Source organism: Carassius auratus, unplaced genomic scaffold, assembly GCF_003368295.1.
Source record: "Carassius auratus strain Wakin unplaced genomic scaffold, ASM336829v1 scaf_tig00036024, whole genome shotgun sequence".
NCBI classification, from domain to species: domain Eukaryota; kingdom Metazoa; phylum Chordata; class Actinopteri; order Cypriniformes; family Cyprinidae; genus Carassius; species Carassius auratus.
Window position 1 is genome coordinate 122,978 of NW_020526280.1, and position 23,759 is coordinate 146,736.

Genomic DNA, 23,759 nt, shown 5'->3' on the forward strand with positions numbered 1-23,759 from the left:
GACCTTATACAGCGCTGGTGTGTGTGATTGGCAACAGGGCCAGCCAACCGCTGAGCACGCATTTGAATGAAGGCGGAGTTGTTTCAAAACGCCTGCCAATCAGAGAGCAATATAGGAGGGGGTTTTAGACAAGACACTTGGTCGCAGTGCGGATTAAACGCTCTTATTGGATAGAGAAACATTAGACCGGAATCTTTTTATTCCAGTTTTGAGGAGTTTACAAAGTGTTACCAATTTTACGCAACTGAACTGTTTAGAAAGGAATCAGAATTTGGAAGTCCAGCAATGTTCTCATTCAAAGTACAGGCTATTTATTAAATCTAACATTTAGGCCTATATTTCATGCAAATATATATATAGGCCTACTTCTTACATTTATTCAAATGTTAAACTAAATTATAAAAAGTTATTGTTCTATCTAAAGCAAATGTATATTATTATTATTATTAGTAATATTATTATTTATTATTATTATTTTACTTTCAAACATAGGCTATACGTTCATTTAGCTATTCAGAAGTCTAAAGAATCGGGGTATAAATATCAAGACGTCTTACACAAACGTGTAGTGCAATAACAAAATCTGTTAGCCTGTATCGCATTAATCTGAGTCAGAAGATTATTAGTTACGATAAATCTTCATCTGCTCACATCAACTAATGCAAATAAAAAGTTCGTCACGATATTTTCCAAATTTTCTGAATTATAAAGTATGTTTTTAATCATTTAAAAACAATTCAGAAAAAAAATATATATAGGCTAAATTTTTGTGACTAAATAATTTTAAATCACATATAATAAACGGAACTTCATTAAACTACCAAATTACTAAACTATTGGGTTTTTATAATGTCTTTCTATTTTTGTAAATGTTTATTTACATGTCAATTTAAGAGGTTCAATAAAATAAAGTTTAAATCTGCTGTATTAGATATTTTACAGTCACGCATTTGGTCATTTATGGCCGGTGTTGTGTCGTTTTGAAGAACAAAACAAGATGCGCTTCAGCTCGAAATAAACTTGGTTTATAAAGATGCAGCTTATTATTTCTACTGCCTGAAAAGTGAAGAGGAGTGTAAAATGCAGCACTTTCCAGGGTCACACACCCTCTGACCAATGAATTTCCGTTCCTTTTCCCCCAGTTGCTCATAATTACTGGATGAAGACATTGTTTAAAATTTCTAGCTTATTAATTATTTCGAATATCGATAGAAACCTTTAAATTTAGCCTATAAAAATACTATAGACTTCCTCGTGCCCCGAAATCAGTTTAAAAATGTCCTGATAATTTCAGATTTTATAGGCTGTACACTTTGGGAAGCTTGTGCTTTCCTCTGCACTTTCATGACAAACTAAATAGAGAGAGGAAAAACCACAGATGCGTAATTATATTTTAAGAATTATAAATATAATCATTTTAGCGTTGTTCATTAAAGTTTTTAAAAACTCTTAGTAACTTTCACAGATATACACTTATGTAATTTGAGCCTATATATATATATATATATATATATATATATATATATATATATATATATATATATATATATATATTATATATATATATATATATAAATTGAGTTTGAAACATCTTTGTGAATCAAGCAAAATATAATTAATGATTTAAGACCTGCATGGACAATAATTCATTTCAAATTAGAAAATGAAAAACATACAATCTTCTTAGTGAAAAGAAGAGGCTTCAGAAAAATAAACAATGTCTGGATCTTTTCTGAATAGTGATTTGCCACAAATGTAAATGCCAACAAAATACTAAATGGAAAAATGGACAGAATTCTAGAATTTATGTTTGATTTTATGTCTCCAGAAATTCATGTAGCTTAAACAGTAGTGCATGTTTCCAAGGTCATGGGTAGAACTACCTACAAAATGCTTATCTTGAATGTGCTTTAAGTCGTTTTGGACAAAAGTTTCTGCCTTTAATATGCATGAATGTAGATCAGATGAAACAATCATAAAATGCCTAAGTTCCCTCAAATACATACTGAATGACGAAAAAAACAGCAACATTTTCAAAATCAGTTCAGAGACCACATTTCTGAGATTGATGTCACTGTGCGGGTTCAGAAATGAATGACTCTCTTGAGGCTATATATCTGTGTGAGTTTAAAGAAGTTTAAGGATTACTTTGCCCAAGAAATATTCGTCCACCCCATGAATGATTTCAAGCAATATATAGGCGAGTAGGTATAAATCAGTTTCAAAAGCTTTTGACTACACTGTTTTCCTTTCACAGTTCGTTCCAAGAATACTTGATACACTGCTGTCCGACGTCTGCCAAAAATTGTTTGTCACTTTGCCTAACATGCTTAAACAGCAGCAGCATTTTAGAAAAATACTGTTTACAGCTTTCGCTCAGTGTTAAGAGTTCAGAAAGGTTTATTCTTAATTGTAATCGGTCTCCTTTATAAACTAAACCAAGAAAAAATTTGCTTTAACAACCAAAAATGAAATCATCTTGCATTTATGTGTAAGATTTCAAAGAATTTTGTTGCTTGTAAATGAAAAGAGAGGAGAAATCCACCTGTTGCTGTTGTAACAAATGAAGGTCTGGGAGGCTGTTAAAACTGTAATGAGAATCCAAGCTGGATGAGAAAAACCACAGAGCGCCAAAGATCATTATGGGAAATGTGCTCACCTCCTCAGGGTTCACAGCTCATAATGAATGAACGCACTGTGAGAAACTCGCTTCATGACACTCGGAGTCAAACTGCATTTTTTCCTGAGAAGAGGATTACTCCATTTATGATGCATTCTTCAAGCCTGACATGATAAAAAAGCTAAAAAATATAACTTAAACAGGAAAATTAAACCGTTTACACGTGCAGTACTTATAAGCAGATGGATATGACTACAGCAATATCCTAAAAAAGTGTGCAAGATGTCCCTTTCGATGTTTGGGTACTGGAAGGTCTGTGCACTTCGTCCCACACAGAGTGTTCAACACAAAAAACCCTATGGAGTGGAAACGGTAAAATCATGGTGGGAGAGTCCGCGAACCCCAGGAGAGCTGGAACTGCTATTTAATCTATTGACATGCTAGGAACAGCTGTTTCGCTCTTTTTCTCCCCCTCCATCCCTTCACTGCCTCTGTGATGTTAAAGGCACTGGCTGCATCCAGAGCAGATCTTTACGAGGGGAGGAATGCCTCGCCCTGCCACTCTTCCTAAATCTCAGCATACAAGTATATGTGGCCATCTAATGGAGGTGCTGAGAGAAGTGGAACCATAGAGGACAACTGCGAAGGAAACAGCGGAGTGGTATCGAGTGTTGTAGCCGGACAGGTGCAGAGGTCGATACTTAGGAGATTATATGAGCTGATATCTTAGCCAAATGTGTCCAGAGCAGCCAGACGTTGTTTCCAGTCCTGGCTGGAGATGCAGTGAGATACTTTTCTGATGCAACTCATGACCACTGCATAGCAAACTACCTACCACACAAATACAATATGAGATATATATATATATATAGATATATATAGCTAAAGAAAAAAAACAAAGGGAACACTTAAACAAAACAATGTAACTGCAAAGTATTTAATAAGACTATTTCATTCATTCAGATCTAGCATGTGTTGTGGTTCCCTTTATTTTTTTATGAGCAGTATTTTTATATATATATATATATATATATATATATATATATATATATATATATATAGTATTATAAATACACGGGGTTGGTCATATTAAAAATAAATTACCACTTTTATTCAGCAAGGATATATGTCGATCAAAGGTGAGTATGTGTGTGTGTGTGTAAACATTTTCAAATACCATTTTAAATTTTCTATTCATCAAAAAATCCCTAAAAATTATAAATAGCAGTTTAAGGAATCAACTTCTACATGCTTCTAAAGCACCAAATTAGCATATCAGAATTTATGAAGGCTCATGTGACACTGAAGATGTATAAATGACATTACAAGAATAAATTACATTTTTAAATAAAATGGATACAAATATTTAAAATTATAGTATTCCATAATATTAGTTTTTCCTGTATTTTTTATAAAAAATAAAAGCATGAGACTTTTTCAAAATAACACACACACACACACATATAAACTTATAATCACACATTGAAATAATGAAATGAAGAAATTTAAGGCAAATATGATCCTACCTGCAGCACTGGAGATACATTGTGACATTTGTGCATTTCAAAGATTTCAAATCAAAACTCAAACACAAGCTTGATCACAACACATTTTAATAAGAATAACTTTCATTCTTTATGTGTCTTACACAAGTCATTGGTACAGAGAGGTCAGATGGGTAAAATGTGAAGGCGCTGAATCAGTAACCGTAACAAACAAAACATGGCTGCAATGAGTGATATTCAGAACTGTTACATTCAATGAATAAACAGTAATTCAGTTCTGATGAGTTCAACTGAGTTTATTTGACTAGGAAGAATTTTTGATGGAGCTAATGCCCAAGAGTTCTCCAGCCTTTCAACATCTCAACTCAGAAGCATGGAGTTTCATGAAGAATGAAGACTTCTGGGCCATCAGTGAGTTTCAGTGATTTCTTTACTGAACAGACTCAGAAAGTGAAAACTTGAAAATTTAGCAAGTAATTAGATGACTCCAAACTTGGCAATTACTTGCAATGTGCATTAAAACAAACAGTACTCCATTATCTTGACTATATTGCATCTAACCAAAATATCCACAGTAATGGCGACGTTAATTGCAAATTCTAGGCAAAACGTTTTCTTGTCTTAATTTCAATGATCCACATAGACACAAATCAGTCTATAGAAGCAGTCTATGAGCTTACAGACAACAGTGGGGATGTGTCAAATAAATATATCATGTATTTACATACACCGAGAATTGATTTGTGTACAAGTTACCTGAGTGGATTCAGGGATTTTTAATTTTAATTTTTTCTCCTGATGGAAACTTTTACAACAATGATAGGAGGTTATGGCTTCCCTCTCCAAGGTACAAAACTTTTGGTGTCTTATTAGCTCCAAGACAATTAATTTTAGGGCTGACAGCAATTGTCGAGCCAGTATGAAAATGGCAGGGGATTGAGTTTGCTCTACAGAGCCAGAGAAGTCGTGCTAGGAGCTGCAGCTGCCTCGTCCTGCGGCACGGGTCTCTTCTTGCAGGTGAGGGCCAGCAGCAGCAGCATGGGCAGGTGCCAGAGACTACAGAAAAACAGCTTGCGAGCGTTCTGCCTGTCGCCATTGTGATAAAACCTGAAGGCCAGGTAGCTGATGTAAAGGTTAATCGGCAGGGAGACTAAGGGGAACGTCCAGGTGGTGACATCCAGCACAGGGCCCAAAGCTGAGAGGCCAATCAGGCCTACGCTGTGGCGGAGGGCCACACGTTTACAAAGGCCGGGATGGGTGACGGACATCATTCGGTACCCGCCGCGTGAATAGTCCTCTCTTAGATTCCAGCTCAGTGCATTAAAGTGAGGAAACTGCCAGGAGAATAGGAAAGCTCCCAGTAGGAGTGCTCCTGGAGAGACAGAGAGAGGAAGAAAAGTAGTGAATACACAAATAAGATCTCCCAGATCATTTAAACACCATGGGAAGTGCACGTGTGCAAGCAGGAAATGAGAGTGTGGAAAGTAACTACGACAGAACACTCTGTTCAATCTCTGAAGTTCCTTCACATCCTGCTGTGGAGGAAACAAACACCATTCTCCTGCATTCAGAAGCTGGAAGAGTGGAAAGGAAGCCCGTGCAGGGGTTAGAGAGCATGACGTGCATCACTGCCTGTGTATGTGTGATCTTAGAAAACACACTTGTAGATAATCCTCTGGGAAACACAGCACAGGGGAGCATGACCGGGACCTCAAACACTCAGGTCAACTTTTTATGCTATGGGTGTTCTTGACCTTGCTTTGAGAAAACAGTCCAGTTGACAGCAGGGTCTACTAATGTAAGATCAGTGTGTGGTTGAGTGGTAATATGTACTTAATGCAATTATGTCAGTGTTAAAATACGTTTTATTCAGTTTGGTGTCACTATAGTGAATCACTATAAATAAGCAAATAATTTAATCCATTAATTGGGGGAAAAACATTAAATGAAAAATCATGCTATTCAAGCTACAACTTTCAGATTAAAAAAAAGGAAATGATTAATATGTCATATATACAGTAGGGCCCTATGATTAATTTAAAACAGAAAATTGTGATAAAAATTGCATTTACTGCGTAACACAGAATGTTACAGAATTTAGTACATTTGTATAAATAAATCAAACATAGGGCTATACAGTTAATATTTTTTGATAATATTCATAAATATTCAAGAAATTTGTATCACAATGTGTATCACATAAAACACAGAATTTAAAATGAAAACAAAATTTGTGGGGGTGGGGTAATTGAATTCGGCAATAATGAAACTAAATAATTTCATAATGCCCCGTTACATTCAGGATTGCTGGAAAGATCTCCAGTTGAATAATGAAGCCAAATATAACAATTAAAAAAAACCCACTGAATTTAACGGTAAAACACTAAAAATGCCACGGTAAGAATCTATTGAACGGTTTACGGTAAACTCCCCTTCAATATACGGTGAAAAACTGTATTGAACATAACATGTAAATTCACAGAGGAATACCGTTTTTGGAAGTGAAAAAGACTAATTTACAGTGTCTAATCATAAATGTACATTAATTTGTGTCTAAGTGTTTCGGTTGAAATAAATGTTTCTTCGTTTTTTTCTTATCACTTTTGTATATTAGTTTGTGTTACACCTAATGCTGTTAAATGAATGAGTATTGCATTATATCAGTTTCATGTGTGTTAACATGATGTTTATGTGAATGACACTGTGCACCTTCTATATATGTTATTTTTTTAAAGCTGCTTGTAATGGGATTCGGTTCATCATGCGACTTTCTAATCACTACCTGGATTTGGTGTATTACAAAGATACAAAACAGATTTCACTACTTCAGTAGGTTGGTATTTTAACATTATATCAGTTAATGACATTACGGTATTTAACTGTAAATTTAAGTTGAAATCATAAAACCTAAAATGTATCTACTTCATTTCTTTTATGGTAATTTTTTTTCTACAGTGTACTAGGCATCACGATTTTTTCTTAATTTTTTTACTTGGCAATTTACCCCTCTATAGTATTTCCACAATATATATTAAAGATGCAGTTTCTCAGACAGAAAGCTCTACTAAATAAACGGAAGTTATAAATAAATAAATAAATTCTGAATGAAGTCTTGGTTGTTTCGATCCACTTCATGTTCCAACCTCACCCTAGATGGGGTCGTAATAATATTTAGGTTTGCATATCCTAATAACCACATGCTTGAAAAGGGCACTGAAACTACTACTATAAAGACAGATGGAGTTTTCAATGCTCTGGGGAAAAACATGTAAATATGCACACAAACAATTCAGGGTTTGCTCTTGTGGAAACAGATGTAATGTTTGCCACAACAGCGCACTCTTAATAGATGGCAAAACAGGCCAAAGACCCCCTGCTGTCTTCCACCAGCACTTGATCTTAGACGAAAGACGTCCTCAAAAAAAAAAAAAAACACAGGATGCTGGGTGTTTATGTAACTACAACACTCATAAGTGGACAGGGACATCGGGTCTGGGAGAAGAGTCTGTAAGTGCTTGCACATCACGTTTCACTTCTCTGAACTGTGGGATAAACTGTGATAGCCCTGGAATAATCAAAAGAGAAGGCTTTTAAGGGGAAGGACACATATCAGTGTGAGCCTGATAGGAAATTCCTGTTGAAACACTCAGATTTAGCTCTCTGGCAACAGAGAAGATATCACATGATTGTCTTATAACAACACTGTCATTGTCATCCATGCACACACAGCCATGTATGGTGCTATAAGGAGAAGGTCACAGCTCTAGAGAACTGATGAATTGATGAATGTGAACCTTAAAGGAATCATTCACCCAGAAATGACACATCTGTTATCTTGAAATATCTTTCCAAACGTCTGTGTGTTGTTCTTATGAGGAAAGTTAATGCTATTCTTAACCTTATACTGGATAATCAAAGGATGGACAAAAATGCAGTTCCAAATTTTTAACAATCTGTTATAAGCATATTTAATTATATGCAAACCTATGCTGCTGTTCAAATATTTGGGTTCATTTTGATTTTTATTTTAGAAAAAAAAAAATACTTTCTTTCAACAAAGACGCATTAAATTGATCAAAAGAGACAGTAAAGAAATGTATTATGTCACAAAAGATTTCCATCTCAAATAAAAATGATTCACTTTTGAACTTTGTTCATAAAAAAAAAATACTGAAAAAAATGTATCACAGTGTCACCCAAAATATTAAGCAGTTCAGGTAAGAAATGTTTGAGCACCAAATCAACATTTTAGAATGATTTCTGCAGGATGGCTGCTGGAAATGTAGCTTTGCATCATAGGAATGAATTAATTTTTTTAAATATATAAAATAAAAATAAAAAATGTTTATTTTAAACAAATAAATGCAGACTTGGTGAGCTTAAGATACTATAAAAAAAAAACATGAAAATCTATCAAATTAGATTCCAAAGATTTGAAATATAGCACAGAAGTCATACAGACCAATTATATGGCATGTTTTTTTGTGTTTTTTTTTTTTTTTGCCCTTTTGAGCTCGATGGTGACTGGTTACTGTATAGTATAAATGTTTGGAAAAAGCGCAACATGAACATTCTAGAAAACGTCCCGTTTAATGTTCCAAAGGAGAATGAAAACTATATAGGTTTAGAACAACATGAGGGTGAGTAAAAGATTTCATTTTTGTGAATTATTTGAACAGGAGTATATTATGCTTTATCAAAGTAATTCCAGTGGGAACTGTAGTCATTAGTGTGTGCACGTAAGATGACTTCGTACCTGGATCAAGAGAGCCGGTGGCTGCTGTCCAGCCCATTACAGGTGGGATGGCGCCCACCACGGCACCCACCCAGGTGTTGGTGATGCTGAGGCGTTTCAGGGGAGTATAGCAGCACGTGTACAGGAAGATGTTCAGGGCGCCCAGGAAGCCAGTCAGGGGATTTACACCCAGGGTCAACAGGGTCACCCCTGAGATCCCACACGCCAGGGCGAATGACACGGCATGCAGAGGGCTGAGAAAAACACAGAGATGGAGGACAAATTCAGAACAACAAAAACACGATTCCTATTTGGGGTTTAAAGGGCTCTTACCTGTTATTATTACAAGTAAGGTTTTTGTGTTGTCAATTAATTTTTTCATGGCCAAATATAAAGGCAAATTATTGATAAAATAATCTATCATTCTTGTTGAATATATGTTGCACTTGAAAATATGGCAGATTACAAAGTAACATGGCCTGAGGACACCAAATTATGTCTACGAAGTGTGGATGTCAGCAAGTTTTAATATAATTTTGGTTTTCAGAGTTCACTGAACTCTTATTTCAAAAGATCAAGAAATGGTTTGATTCTTCATGCATGACGACCTCTTTAAAACAAACCAGCAAGCACTGGCCCAGAACACATTAATAACGGTTTACAAATCTGAAACCAACAGCAAATGCGAAGTGTTCATACATCAAACCAAGAAATTCTGTGCAACATATTGCGATGCATTAAAAGACAGAGCGAGAGAGAAGCAGGAATGAAGCACATACATAACATCAGTTTCTGAGATCAGCCTTAGTGCAGTTCTTAAAGTCACATCAAAATAAAGGCTTGTGGGTCTCTGCTAAAGAATAAACCTCTCCTGGCCACAGACGCTATTCTCTGTGCTCCATTGGACAACTACTTCCTCTAAGGTTTATTAAAAGCAGTCAGTTACAATCCTGCAGAGGCGTCTGGTTCAAATTCACAGCTATCTGCTCCATAAATTAGAGGGGTATTGAGGCCGAGACCAAAGCAGAGGGTAAATTTTCCGCCCAACAGCAGGAGATTCCATCGTAATGTTATTATCATTGTTATGGCTGTTTTATGTGGTGGAGGGGTTCTGGGTTTATATGAGTTCCATAAGTTAACGGGTGAGATGAGTTGTTTGACTAACGTTAGGAGCAAAGCCACTGGCATTTCCTACACTACATGAATAAATTAGCTATTCTAATGCATCAAAACGATATATTTCAAGTACATTCATTAATACTACTACTACTACTACTACTACTACTACTCTGTGTTCCTGCCGCTTAGTGGTAAACCATTGCATTAACAGCACAAAAGGTTGTGGGTTCAATACACAGGGAACATTCACACAGGTAAAAAAAAAAAACTTTTATAGCCTAAATGCACTTTAAGTCACTTTGGATAAAAGCATCTGCTAAATGCAAATTATTGACTATCTACTATTACAAAGGTTTTGTTCATCTGACGGGTCGTTTTAAACAAGCACTCTGAGTTGATAATTCAAATATATCTGACTTCACGGTCTCGTGTGGAATGCCATATGAAGCTTAAAGCATGAAGTCAACGATGACTTTCGGTGGGAAATACATTTGGTTGCAAAACGGTTTACCTAAAGTGTCATTGACTAACACTGAAGATATGTATGCGGGAATCGAAGGATTTTGGTAAAAATAGGCAGTAATATGCATTAAAAGCAACGTTAAAGCACCACAAATGTATGACTGAATTATTATTGAATGAAGCAGCATATCAGCTGCAACATAAGTTTTTTGTGTGTTGCTTCACAGTAAGAATCACGGTCCATTTTCATTTTGTGAAAAAAAAAAAAAACATTGTGTGCAAGCATTCTGAATAACTACAGGTTTGGAATGTCATGAGGGTGAGTAAATAATGACAGAACTGACTTTTGAGTGAATTACTCCATGACTGTGTCCTCATTTCAAATAAATGATGTACTTTTGAACGTTCCATACATAACATTTTCTGCCTCTTGTGCTCCTCTCTGCCCTCAGCCTTACATCATAAGAATGTGAAAGTCACACAAACAAAGATCAAAGAAGACTGTGTCATCAAGTCAGCGTAATAACATACTGAAAGACATAGGAGAGCATTTGCAGGCATAAATGGGTTGCGCTAAGACACATCTAATGTGTGTAATGACATGTTTTGGTAGGTGACTCTACTGTTAGCATCCTGTGCATTTGTGAACGGGTCTGCAATGTTGTCAGGTGAAGATATGTAGTTACAAAGCTGATGAATTCCTCCTGTCATTGACAGTCAGTCTAGATTGGTGATGCATGGTAAACATTCAGGAAAGCAATTTAGCTGTTGGAGTGACAGAACAGGAGTGCATATCATAGCTGCTGAAAACATTAGTCTGCTTTCATATAAATGCTGCTCTTTAATCCACCTGCACAGACCTCCTACAGTGCAGCTGAATTAGGTTAAATCGCACAGTAATTAAGCAGCTCTGGGGGATGCTTCCAGAAGTTTGAAACAGAGCACCATTTATCTGCTCACCTCTTTATCTTCTGCTCCGAAGCGGTTTTAGAAAACGAGACGGGATTTAGGCTGTGAGGAATGTTGTGTGTTTGAAAGGGAGTTAATTGCACAGCTACACATTTTTCCAAACGAAGATAACGTGTGACATGACAGCGGCCAGCAGACATAGATCACACAAGAACAGCTTTAGAAAATGTGCGCATGCATTTCCATTCGACTTCTTATCTTTCCTTTCACCACTCAGACGGTCACTATCATAAATAATAATTGTGGGCTAAATAATTGATAAATATAATGATAAATAATTCAATCATTTTATTCATAGTATATTTTATTATATATCAAAATCTAATCTGCCTCAGAAACCACAAGGCTGTTTATGATCCAATCCAGTCCAATTCTACATTTCTGTAGAAATATCTAAAAAGTCACATTTACTTTCAACATTTATTATGCATACACAAATCTGAAACTGAACAGTTAGCCTTGACCATGATTGATCCATAATATTATTTTTTGCAATTCAAAATAAAAGGACACTAGGGTGTGGAATGAGCCGGAATGGGTAGACATTACAAAACATATGCTCTTATGCACTCTGGATCATCGCCGCTCATGGTTTGTGAGTGTGTGTTTGAGATTCACACACAACAGCGGGATAAGCCCAGTGTTTGGTTTGGGCTGTTTGGATTACTGTGACTGCTTGAGTTATTTCTTATACCCTCACATCAACAGATCTGCCCCTTTTGTTGTTGGAAAGTGACCCTTGAGGGAGTGAGAGAGGGCAGAGGTCCTGTTCTGTTAAATTCCACTAACACACCCAATTAGCAAGAAGTAGTGTCTGTCAAATGTGTGGTATCGCACTCAAAAACTTATGTAAAAATGCCGGAGATGGATATAAAATGCTTCTTAAATCAACTTTTTTTAGTCAGTGCTAGTGTAGGTGTTTCAGATGTTGCACTACGTGTGATTTGGTGCTTATGTATTATTAGTGTTCCTGTAGCTCAATTGGTAGAGCATTGTGTTATCAAGCGCAAGGTTGGGGGTTCAATTCCCTGGGAACACATGATAGGTAAAAATTGATAGCCTGAATGCACTGTAAGTCGCTTTGGATAAAAGCGTCTGCTAAATGCATAAATTTAAATTTAATTTAAAATGTATGTGGGTGATGCAAGTTTGAGTCCAGTCTGCAAAATTACCCATAGAGTGCTGATGTATTTTTGTGCTTAATGGTCATAACATCGAAGTCATGTAACCGTGGTGTAGTTTGTTTATAGCCTATATATTTACAGCCTACTTCTAACATCATTTTCAGGCTTCAAAATTCATAAAAGTTGCACTCAGTTGTAAAGATTATCATTACAATGAACAAATAAAGTAAGAATCAGAAACGTTTGTTGGTCACAGAGTTTACAGTCTATAATAATCCAAAAGCCGGTGGAAACATCCTTTAGATTTTGTCATAGAACCAAGGTGATGCTAACTTCCGGGTTGGCCTAGTAAACTCATTGTTATATTCCTGCTCTTTTAGCCTAATATGAAGTAATTTAGCATGCTAGTCTAATAGTATTGGCATGCTGACACCATCTTTTATATTTTTAACTATAAAAGCCTTCACTTTAAAGCTCCCAAAAATAAAACACAAATTAGTCTGCTTGTCTAATCAACTAGTCTGTTGGCGGATGAGCATCCTGACCCATCCATTGTCAGCAGTGGAGTGAGATGGGAAGAACAGAGAGGGGCACACCTACACACACGTGGATCAGGTTACGCAGGACAGGTGCGCGAGCAGCTGGTCAGCACTACAGATATTAGACAATGACATATAGTTTCTGATACCGGCAGACTCGGCTATACACAAACAACCGGCTACTTCAGAACAATGTAGAGAGTAAATGACGCACATAATGAGACTGAGGAAACCAATTTTTTTTTTTCTTTAAATGGCTCTTTACACATATCTTGGATGTTTTTGAAAACCAAGCCAGCTGCCTACCAAGACAAAATTTTTGGACAGGCATACAAGATATACAAGCATGTCTGAATCTCAATAAGACATCCAAATATGAAGTCTAGGTTGAAAGCTCACTAAAGAGAAACAAGTTTTGAAGGCACTTACCTGATCTGTCCTCGGACCAGAGGTCTGTTTTTGGTCCGATTCATGTTTGAGTCAAAGGGCACCTCAAAGTACTGTAGGGAGAAATAAAAGATGGGAATGAATATACAAGGAACATTACCAGCAGAAGAAAAAAAAAGGTCAAACAATGAAAAATGTGCATATGCCTCTCTTTTCTAATCCAGAGCCTTTCCTGTCTGAAAGCAAATATTATCTAATTCTAACCGACAGAAACAACTTTAGACACATTTCTCACATTGATATATATATATATATATTTTTTTTTTTTGTGATATAGTGAAAGGTACTGTGGCATTATGGAAACACACCCTTGATTATTTCTATTTGAACACAATGACCTCAAAATATAAATTATGCAACATCACAGTCTAATATAGAAGACAAAATAAAACTTAAAATATAATATCACTCATTTATGTGAAATAACACACTAAAGAATTGAATCACAATATTGCATTCTGACTGACATGTGTTATACATTTTGACTCAAGTATTACATAATTTTACACTTTTAAGCTTTAGCCGAGAAAACACACACACACACACACACACACACACACACTGTACACTACAGGTGAAAAGTTTGGGGTAAGTATGCTAATTTTGACAAAATTTGATTAAATTAATGCTTCCTTTGTGAATAAAAAAATTTACAAAAATAAAAATAAAAAAACTTTAAGTATCAGTGTAGCTAATAATTATTTTCACTTATTTCTTCATAGCATGCAAAAACAAAAACAAAGACTGGTTCCTCAGTGGTTTTCTCAGTAACATCTGCTCAAGATATCCAACAAATGCATGAAATTCAAACCCTTAAATGGATCAATATGAATGCATGCGTTAAAGACAGAATGACAGAGGTTGCTTAGGTGCAACGGGGATGATTAAGGTAAAAGAAACTGTCTTTGTGTTTTATGACCTACTGCTGGGGAGTCTGCACAAAACTCACCTCGGGGAATCTACAGTGTGAGACTAAAACACAAACACATGGGGCGTTTAAAGCCAGGAACCGTTTATTCAGTCTGCGAGAGACAGCACATGCACCTAATGAAGAAAACAGATAGCTCACTTTTCAGCTGAAGAATTTCAGGATCCATTTCTCCTAAAATATGACCTCCATAAAATAACTAATAAACAGATAATCCATTTCTCTTTTCCTCTCTTAATTTACTGTCTATTTGACATCGGAAAAGAGCCCACGCTTAAAAATGCTTGTGATAGGTAATGCATTTCACACAGACTACATTTATATTTTGTTAGATTCCTTGGAGAATGGGACCATACCACTGCAAAGGACAATGGGGGGGGGGGGTATATACATATTATCTGTGACGGTGCATGTCTGTTTGCCGTTTCTAAGAGTCCCATCAAGTTTAAAAAAAGTCCTGCTAGTGCTATTTGCAACAAATGATAACATCCACCAATTACATAATACTTCCCAGCATTAATTTTTACATAAGCATGAGGACAGAAAACAAAAGGACCTCATGTACAACAAACGGACAGGTCAATAAAACATCAAGGAGGTAAAAAATGAACACTGTGACAAATGTGTCTATGTGATAGATTGATGCTTTTTCATTTGGTTTCAGCTATCTTGACAAGGTTTTTTTTTTTTGTACTCTGACCAGTGTCATCCAAAGTGATGAAGTAGCCTGATAAAGTGCAGAGGAAGCTGAAGCCCAAAGTGTGTTGTATAAAGTTGAGTGGAGGGTCTGCTGAGTCTCAAATTTATTCTCTCGGCCGGCAGTGTTATTGCACTCGAGATCCCGGACGGGGAAGGGCACAGATGTGACTCTAGCTGAGGCCCCTGAAGTTTTAGGGCCAAGGTGTTAATTCTATTTCCTGGGTCAGGAAGCGCGTCAGAGGGTGACTGCAGAGAGAACCCGAGCAGATTTCTGGGGCTTGAATAGTCTCTGACGTATTAGCCGGATGCTAACACACCCGTTGCAGAGTGTATCTTGGCTACGACTGCACATTTTAGAGCTGTGAGATTTCAAAAGAACAACGTTTACATTAAAAGACTCCCAATAGCAAATATAAATGTGGTCTGGAGCTGAAAACTAGATTTGGAGCAAGAATACGAGTATGCAGACTGACAAACTGCATTGTGCACCACACTAAAATAAGTAACTGGGTTTTTGAGTGTTCTCAAAATGTTATTGGTGCTTGTCAGAACCATTTAGTTCTTGGGCATCGTCTTATTTCACAGTCCATCTTTGTATTTTTATTTTTTTTTTCTGGAGAGTGAGCAGGGAGAGCAACCAATCAATGACTCTTTGGACAAGAGGTCCTTCAGAGAGGTCAAAGAAGTGGGCAACATAGGAAGACAGACAGAGGGCAGAGAACTCACATCAAATGAAGTCCAGGCTATAATTTCTGACTATGTGATCAGAAGCTATCCAAACTTTTCACTACGGATACAGTCCAAATAGTGAGGCTTTGCTACAATGCCATGTGATTCAGCAAAGTTCCAGTGCATTAAGGGTGTGTATCAAGGAACCACTAACTTTAATCTTCATTCCTTCTTATCGACACCACAGAGTCTAAGTGTATTTATAAAATAGCTACATCAGCACAAGAGTGATACTGCACAGTTCACCGTACTTGCAGTGACAGGGCTCTGGGTTCACTCACAGGGAAAAGCACTGTGACTGCAGGAGCGTGATGGGACCAAGTGACAGGCACGGCAAACAAACGAGACCATACTAACTAATGCTGATGAGGAACTTACTGTAACATTCAGTTTACTGAAGACAAAACGCACTTACATAAACACGCAAACAAACAGAAAATGCAGCCCAAATATTCTCGCTGAGAGAAGCGCACGTGTACGAGCCTGTGTAAACAGACATTCACAACACAGCTGCTGTATATGAGAAAGACATCGGTGTTGATCAGTAGAAATGGGTAAAAGCAAACACCACCTGCTCAAACACCTACTCCGCAACAATTTTTCTTCCACCTCTGCAAACAAAAAGTACAATCCAAATTCTCAATCAAGCGCTGCGCACATTGTAAGTACATGCATTCAGTGATAATTCCTCATGCTGTCAAAGTCCAGGTGCAGAAACAGAGTTCAGGAGTTGAAGAGGTATAATACTCCATCGATTTAACAAAATTACCTGCCAAACTTCGAAAGAACAGCAGCAGAAACCATCACCTGCAAATCATCTCAAGCACTTTTGAAAGAGAAATTCCTTCAAGTTCAACCTGAGCTACTTGAGTTTACCAGGACCCTGCGCTGTCCTGAGTTTGCCAGACCACTGTGCTCACCATGTAGCAATTACACCAAAAAGCCTGCACAGCGATTATGCTTTAAAAATGCACGACTGAAACACGCTCTACTGAATTACAATTATAAAGCGCATTTCTATTTTGTGAAAATCTGTGAAAGAACAAAATTTAGTGGGCAAATAAACTTCTCAAATCTTCATAAGAAAGGACCTCTGGATTATTCTGTACTGTGATTTGTGATTGCAATTATTTTAGAGACAGCTGCACAGTCTCAGTTGCATCTTACATTCCTGACACATCTGTAGAAATGATGTAAACTAATTAATCCTATAGGCAGGGATGTTCATGATGCTTCGGTGAAGAATGACTTTACTGCAAAACGGTGAACAATTGCTTGAGTACACAAGATGTCAGAATTATAATTTAAATTATAAAGACAGATTTTCAGTTTGATATCTGCAAAAAATAAATACATTCACCAGGGTCAGGAAATTGTTAGTGTTATTATATAGAGAGTATTAAGTGACGTTAAAATGTAATATAAAATGTGAAAGTAGGGGAAACAAGCATGTAAATTCATTATCTAAAACTGAGGGATACCAACATCGCCAGATATTGTGCTTGGATACTGTGCATCCCCCCTTTTTGTTTTTTATAGAGTGCGCAGATTAATCATCAGAATAAGAAATGTATTAACCTGTTAGCCTACACCCAGACGCGGGTGTCCTCAACTATCCGTAAAGTAAGTATTACCTATTTTCATTGAAAAATTTCTTCCAATTTAGCATTGAACCAAAACGTTTCTGATGCATGTATCCTGATTGTTGTCTGAGTTCCATCTAGATTTAGATACTTCAGAGTCCATTTAAGTCTAGGTCAGTGATTCTCAACTGGTTTGGCCATGGGACATATATTTTCCCATGCTCATCAAGCCAAGACCCACTTTTTAGAATTTATCGGTACTTTACTTTTATTTCATACATTGCATGCTCTAAGATTATTTTGCGCTTTAGAGAAATCATATACAGCCGCATGTGTGCTTGAAATTAAAGAGTGCATGCTACAAGCACAGTAAAACGCCTGACAGAACAGGATAGTTATTTTTCTAAGGTGAGAGACTTTGAATTTTGTAACAAGTTATGAAAATAAATGACAGAATAATGACACTGACATTAAGTCTGACAACAGAATGTTGAATTGGGACAGTGCGTTTTTAACAGACAGGCTTTATTTAAACTGCATCTGACAGAAGTGTCAACAGCTTCCATGCACATATATCAAAATTCAAGCCTCGCAACAGAAAAGTATTTAGAATTATGTTTTTTGTTGTTGATGTTTTTTCTTTGACTGTACACTCCATTAGATAAGAAACACTGGTCAATATCCCTACTCTCTGCTATTTCCACAAGAGCCAGGATGTCGGTGCTTTTATCCCAGCCTGGTATCCGAGCTGTGATCATTTGGCCCCTCCAGCTTGGAGCAATGCAAGGATCCTGGCAGCAAGTCAGCTGGCACAGCGACAGGCTTGATTAATGGCCCGTGTAAAGCAGAGTTGAGTGCTAAACTGTCCACATGCTAATCAGCCAATTACAAATGTTCTGCTCTACACTAACGCTGCCTCAGTGCAAATCAATGTATTTAGTTCTTTTGCCAGCGGGCACCAGAGAAGACAGGGAGGCTGGGAATGTTAAGGGATACTGTCCTGAAGAAGAAAACATACGGAATTCTTTGCATCATCAGTTTAACTGAACTCTACACACACAGCCCTTCTTTTTCCAAAGCATCTTGGTTTGGTTCCATTTGCAGATGTTTTCGTAACGTTTGTTCCAGTTATTACGACAACATTAAAAGGTATTTCATGGCAATGACATAAGATGGATGAGCGCTGTCTAGGTCGGTTGGGAGTTGGAGACGGAGGCTAAGCCGGTGGTTCGCGAAGCTAAGAACCTCCTGTGGGAAAGACGGGCTAGTTCCTCATCTTTGGCCCGATGTCAGTTCACATGACCTAGATCATCACTAAGGTGAGCCTTTTGTTTGCTGTCGTGATCCCATACCACAGTGCCTCCTATTGCGACAGGGCTTCAAGTTACAAAGAAAGAGTTCAAACGGCTGACAGTACTGGTTGCGGTAAAATAAAACAACTGTGATGGATTGGAAATTAAACGGTTTCATTATTGGTCATGTATTTTGTGTTACAACAAAAACAACAAGACCCACCTGAAAGAAAATGAGGCAATTATAAGTTAATCAAGTCATTCACAAGCAAGCCAAAACAAGCCTTTCTTCAAAAGATCTGGCACGTATGGAATAATCAAAATAACTGATCTAAACATTTTAGTGATCTGGTGATTGGTGCAAGATTAAAGAGCTACACCATGCACTTCGTTCACAATGTTAAATGAAGAAACTTCCCTAAAGTAACAGCCATGCGTAGGCATGTTTATGAACAGAGATTTCTACAGAGAAGCCTCATTAATCACGAACCTGATAATCAAAGCTCGGTTTAAGTCTCTGGCAAACTTAAAGACAGATTTGAGTCATACAATTATTTTTTTTCTGAGGACACAAATGTACTCAAAGCTTCAAATGGCCTTGTTTCACTTTAGCCATATGTCTGGTTTAACGGTGATACATTGGTTAAGATTAAACATTGACATTTCCAGACTACCATTAAGCCCATGAACCATTAAGTTTGTGCAACAGAGTTGTTTAATATCAGCATCTGCGAGGACGTCAAGTAAGCATGTGTGTATGCAAGAATGCATGAGTGTGTGTTTAGTTTATGACTGGTGCCTCCAGCTGTGGAAGCACAAGCCTCATGAGAAATGTGGCCTTTCAAATGCACGGCCCTTAAATGCTCACATAAAATTTGTTTACATACAGTTTATGTCTTCATTGAGGTTAAACTCCGATCCCTACCACCCCAATTTCATCATGCTGAATTTGTAACTATCAAAAACTTGAAAATGCACTTTTCCTCCAAACATTTTTCCAATAGATGTCTAAGTTTAGTTCCCTGGGCTGGCTCACCTCAGATGGACACAGTTTGCTTGAATTTCAACATTCCGCCTCAAAATAAGACATAAGGTTAAACATTCCTCATTAAGCCACCTCACAAATGGACATCTTAAAGAAGTGGTTTTCTTATCAAAATGCTCATGTCAGCACTCTCTCCATCTAGATGAACCATGAAGAAAGCATGTCAGATTTCAAGAAAGAAAGGTTTTTGTGTGAGACAAATATTCAGGCATAACACGCAAAGCTTACACACCTAGTGCTATTTCACCTGTAGAAACCCTTTTCAATGTCTTGTCTGCCCGTTTTATTATTTTTTGTCCTTATCAGCAGTTTGCGGAAAGCGCATAGACATGTCTGGACACGGGTCATGAGATCTGCTTTTTCTACTGCAACTGCATCTATCTTTCTGTGAAACCGCAGGCTGCCATCAACACCAAGACCCCAAACAGTGTTTGCATTCCATAATTAGACTCCTTTTCACATCGCTACACTGCCTGCAAGCAATGGATAGGACACCAGGAAAGGTAGATGAAGCTGACAAGCAAGAACATCTATTGATTAGAGCTGAACTAGTTTTATACTTCTAAAAGCATCACTAGTGAAGGTGTCCAAAGAGGATGCCCAGATATTAAAATTATGGTGAAAAGTGGCTGCTATTGAAATTCCATTCTAATTAGTCAAAAAATCTACAAAAAAATTAAAAACTATGCTAAAAAAACAAAACAAAAACAATGATTTCAAATGTTAAAGTGAATTAAGGCTCAGTCAATCAATAGGGATACCAACAAGCCAATATTTATATACATTTTTAAAAACTTTCCAAGAACTTTCCAGCACACTGAATTTACTGGTTGCACTAGAATTTGCTGGGATAGTTTGACAGCTGATTTAATGCATGTAGACATTGCAAGAAGACAAGAACACGTTGAAGACCAAATAATGAGAGAAGAACATATGTATTCTGTCAAAACTGCTCTGCACCAAGTAAATATCCAAGAAACTGGAGGTCTAGACATGGAAGATTGTCTGAAGGGCTCTAGCTCAGCATACTTGGATTTGATCACCATCCTTTCCAACATTTAAGTTGGTAATTACAAAGCAGACACTAATTGTGGTTTTTCAAACCCATTATGACAGGGTGCTGAGCAGCAGCATCCATGGAAACCAACCCTGTTATTAGCCCGAAGGCTTCTGACAGATGGGGTATGTATTGAGTTAAAGATGCAAGTCTTGTTTTAATGGGGCCTCAGAAAAAAAAGAAAGAAAAGGAAAGAAGAGAGAAAAGGCGCTCATCTCTTCTGACCAATCCTGGAACCATCAATGAACCACTGGAGAAGTGTTTGAATTATTCATGTCTGAAGAACAGTGCCATCCAAGCTAATATATGGTTTTGAAGAGCTTGACTACATGCAAAGTGTCCCTGTCAACCTCTGTCCGCTCTGCCTTCATGCCTTCGGCCCTCGAGACCCTTTCGGCTCTTCTTTTCGTCCTTAAGTCAGGCTTGTCGAAAGCAATGTCAGGCTGATAGCTCTGCTGTCAGGTCCTCTGAGTAAGTCGTCAACCATCTGTCACCATTAAAAGAAGCAAAATGGCTCCTGTCAGAGCGAAAGCTGATTAGCAGGAATGACAGAAAGACACTTCGCTATGGAACGATGAAAGGAAACAAATCCAGCTATATGACAGTGGACAGTAAGAATAAAAAAGCCAAGAAAAAATATCAGTGGAATATTGATAGAATATATTATAGAAAAACAGCAGCCAGATCCTTTATGACATCATATAAAGTGACAATGGATTCAAATAGGAAATGCTAAACTCTTCCACACGTCCTGTGGTTAACCACCTTTGATGCTTATTTTAGGGCTCAATGAATAGGTCTGGTGGTTAAGGGACAGGAATTCATGCTCCATAAACCTCTAAAGCTCAACCACACACAGGATATGACCACCAAATCATAAGCAGATCAGGCATCATAATCTCAAAGAATCAGTTTGGTGTGTTGCAGAACAGGCCTCAAAAGAGACTTTATATACAGTTGCTTCCTCTTCCAATGGTTAGCCAGTCAATGCAAACTAGAAACCTGGACTTTGATTCCAGCCTTGTAGCCCTTGCATCTCCTGTAATCTGATGTAATGATCTAATATTCATCAAACAGGCTTTTATTTTCTGAGGGTGCCAGTGTCATGAAATCAAAGAGGAACATATTGAAGAAATGCCAGGGGGAAGATTCAGGAGATGTGAAGAGAAAGCACAGCACGGCCAATCCCCTAGATGGATGGAAAAACAGAAATCGCTTTCATCACCTGCCTGTAATGAGAGCAGTGTCCTGAAACAAACGACAGCTGGCTGTTTAGTGCTTTTGTCTTTCCTGGATTAAGCGAAACAACAGATAAAAGACAGAAAACCCTTCAAAACAAGCAAATAAAAGAAATGGTTCGACACTCTAAAGCCTCTCCTCTTTGGAAAGAAGAAACCAGTGGAAGGATTTCAAAGAATTAAACAAAAAAAAAGTTGCTAAATTAATTCTTAAATATATAATATGAAAAGGAAAATATGGTAAAAGATAAAGTTCATAGGTGCCATCTGTGAAAAGAGGCAAAAAAGATGATAAATACAAGAACACGGTCTTAACTTCAAATGAAAAATACAGGAAACTGAAAAATGCAACAGGCAATTGATCATACAAAGAGGGCATATACATCTGCATTTTAAATGTAGCTGGAAAAAACCCTACCAAACACAGTGAGATGAAGTCGATCCTGCTCACTTTCAAGCTTTAATCCTAAAGAAGCTTCGTGAAGTCACATCTGCAAAGATCACAGGAAGGAATTAGCACATGCTGAAGTTAACTAAGAGCTGAAAAAAGAAGCAGGAGATGAAAGAATCTTCTAGAGGGGATTTCCTTTCAGATTTCTAGATAAGAAAACAATTGAGTAACATACACAGTCCACATAGAACAGGGGTGTCAAAATCAATTCTGGGGGGCCGAAGACCTGCAGACTTTAGTCTACGTCCACACAAAGCCAGAGCTTTCTCTATCTGATCTTTTTACTCATCTTAAGAAATAGCTGCGTCCACACGAAACCACAAAATGATATCGTATAAATGCCAGACCAATATGTGGCATTGTAATTCTGCCACAGAGATACACTAAAAACGGAGACTTGGTCTATGCTCATAAACCTTGCGCGCGGTATGCAAACAAACATTGAACAATACGTTTATTAAGCTGTGTTAACATTAGCTAATAAAAAGACAATTGTTCAGTCTTTGTTCATGTTTTGGTTGCTGTTGTGTGATGTAGCGATGTCTGACTATGGGCGAGATATGGGCTGATGATGTCATCGTCAAAAAAATATCAGTTTCACTCTCAAAACTCCAGGAAAGTATGCTTTTAGTTCATGAATAAATTAAGTTGTTTTTTATGCATTTAAATAATTAGACATGCTGGTGAAGGAAAAAAAGCGATTCATAGGGCCCTAAACTTAATTTTTGTTACACTTGTAATGAATTGATGTGAAAATGTATACGTTAAATTAATTAGACATGCTTTTTGATTAATACAATTTAATTTAACCATGAAAAAGGTGTGGAGAAAATTTTTAACTGAAAAAACTGAATTTGGGAAAAAATAAAACAGATTTCTTAGGGCCCTAAAAGCCTAAGAATGTGCATTTGCAAACTCTTAAAATGGGTTAAATGGACACATAACCTTTAAAATGATTCAAGTGGTGTTTGAAGCAGGATAATTCACTGGTTTGGCCACTCCTTTATGTTTAGAGCTACTGTTAGTTAAAAAGCTTGCTTTTGTAAAAAAAAAAAAAAAATGTGCCAAACAACAATCCAGTAACTGTGACAAAGTGTGTAATTATGACTAACTGTACGTTGTCTGTCATCTTGGAATTCAAGAAGAGACTAATCTGAAATAGCTCATCACGAAACAGCTCTTTAAAATGCTGATAGAGAAGACTTGGCTACACATTA

The 23,759-nt window shown here is 37.1% G+C and overlaps 1 protein-coding gene across 1 annotated transcript in view; it reads right to left on the reverse strand.

The window, feature by feature from the left end:
• Nucleotides 1-4,216: 4,216 nt before the first annotated feature.
• LOC113082399 (protoheme IX farnesyltransferase, mitochondrial) overlaps nucleotides 4,217-23,759 on the reverse strand; it is a 35,396-nt gene continuing 15,853 nt past the window's right edge. Inside the window, exons 5-7 of the mRNA XM_026254057.1 lie at nucleotides 13,503-13,573; nucleotides 8,882-9,114; nucleotides 4,217-5,497 (exon numbers count right to left, since the gene is read on the reverse strand). Of these exons, the coding sequence (XP_026109842.1) occupies nucleotides 5,073-5,497; nucleotides 8,882-9,114; nucleotides 13,503-13,573 (729 nt within the window). The 3' untranslated portion in view covers nucleotides 4,217-5,072. The remainder of the gene's footprint in view (nucleotides 5,498-8,881; nucleotides 9,115-13,502; nucleotides 13,574-23,759) is intronic.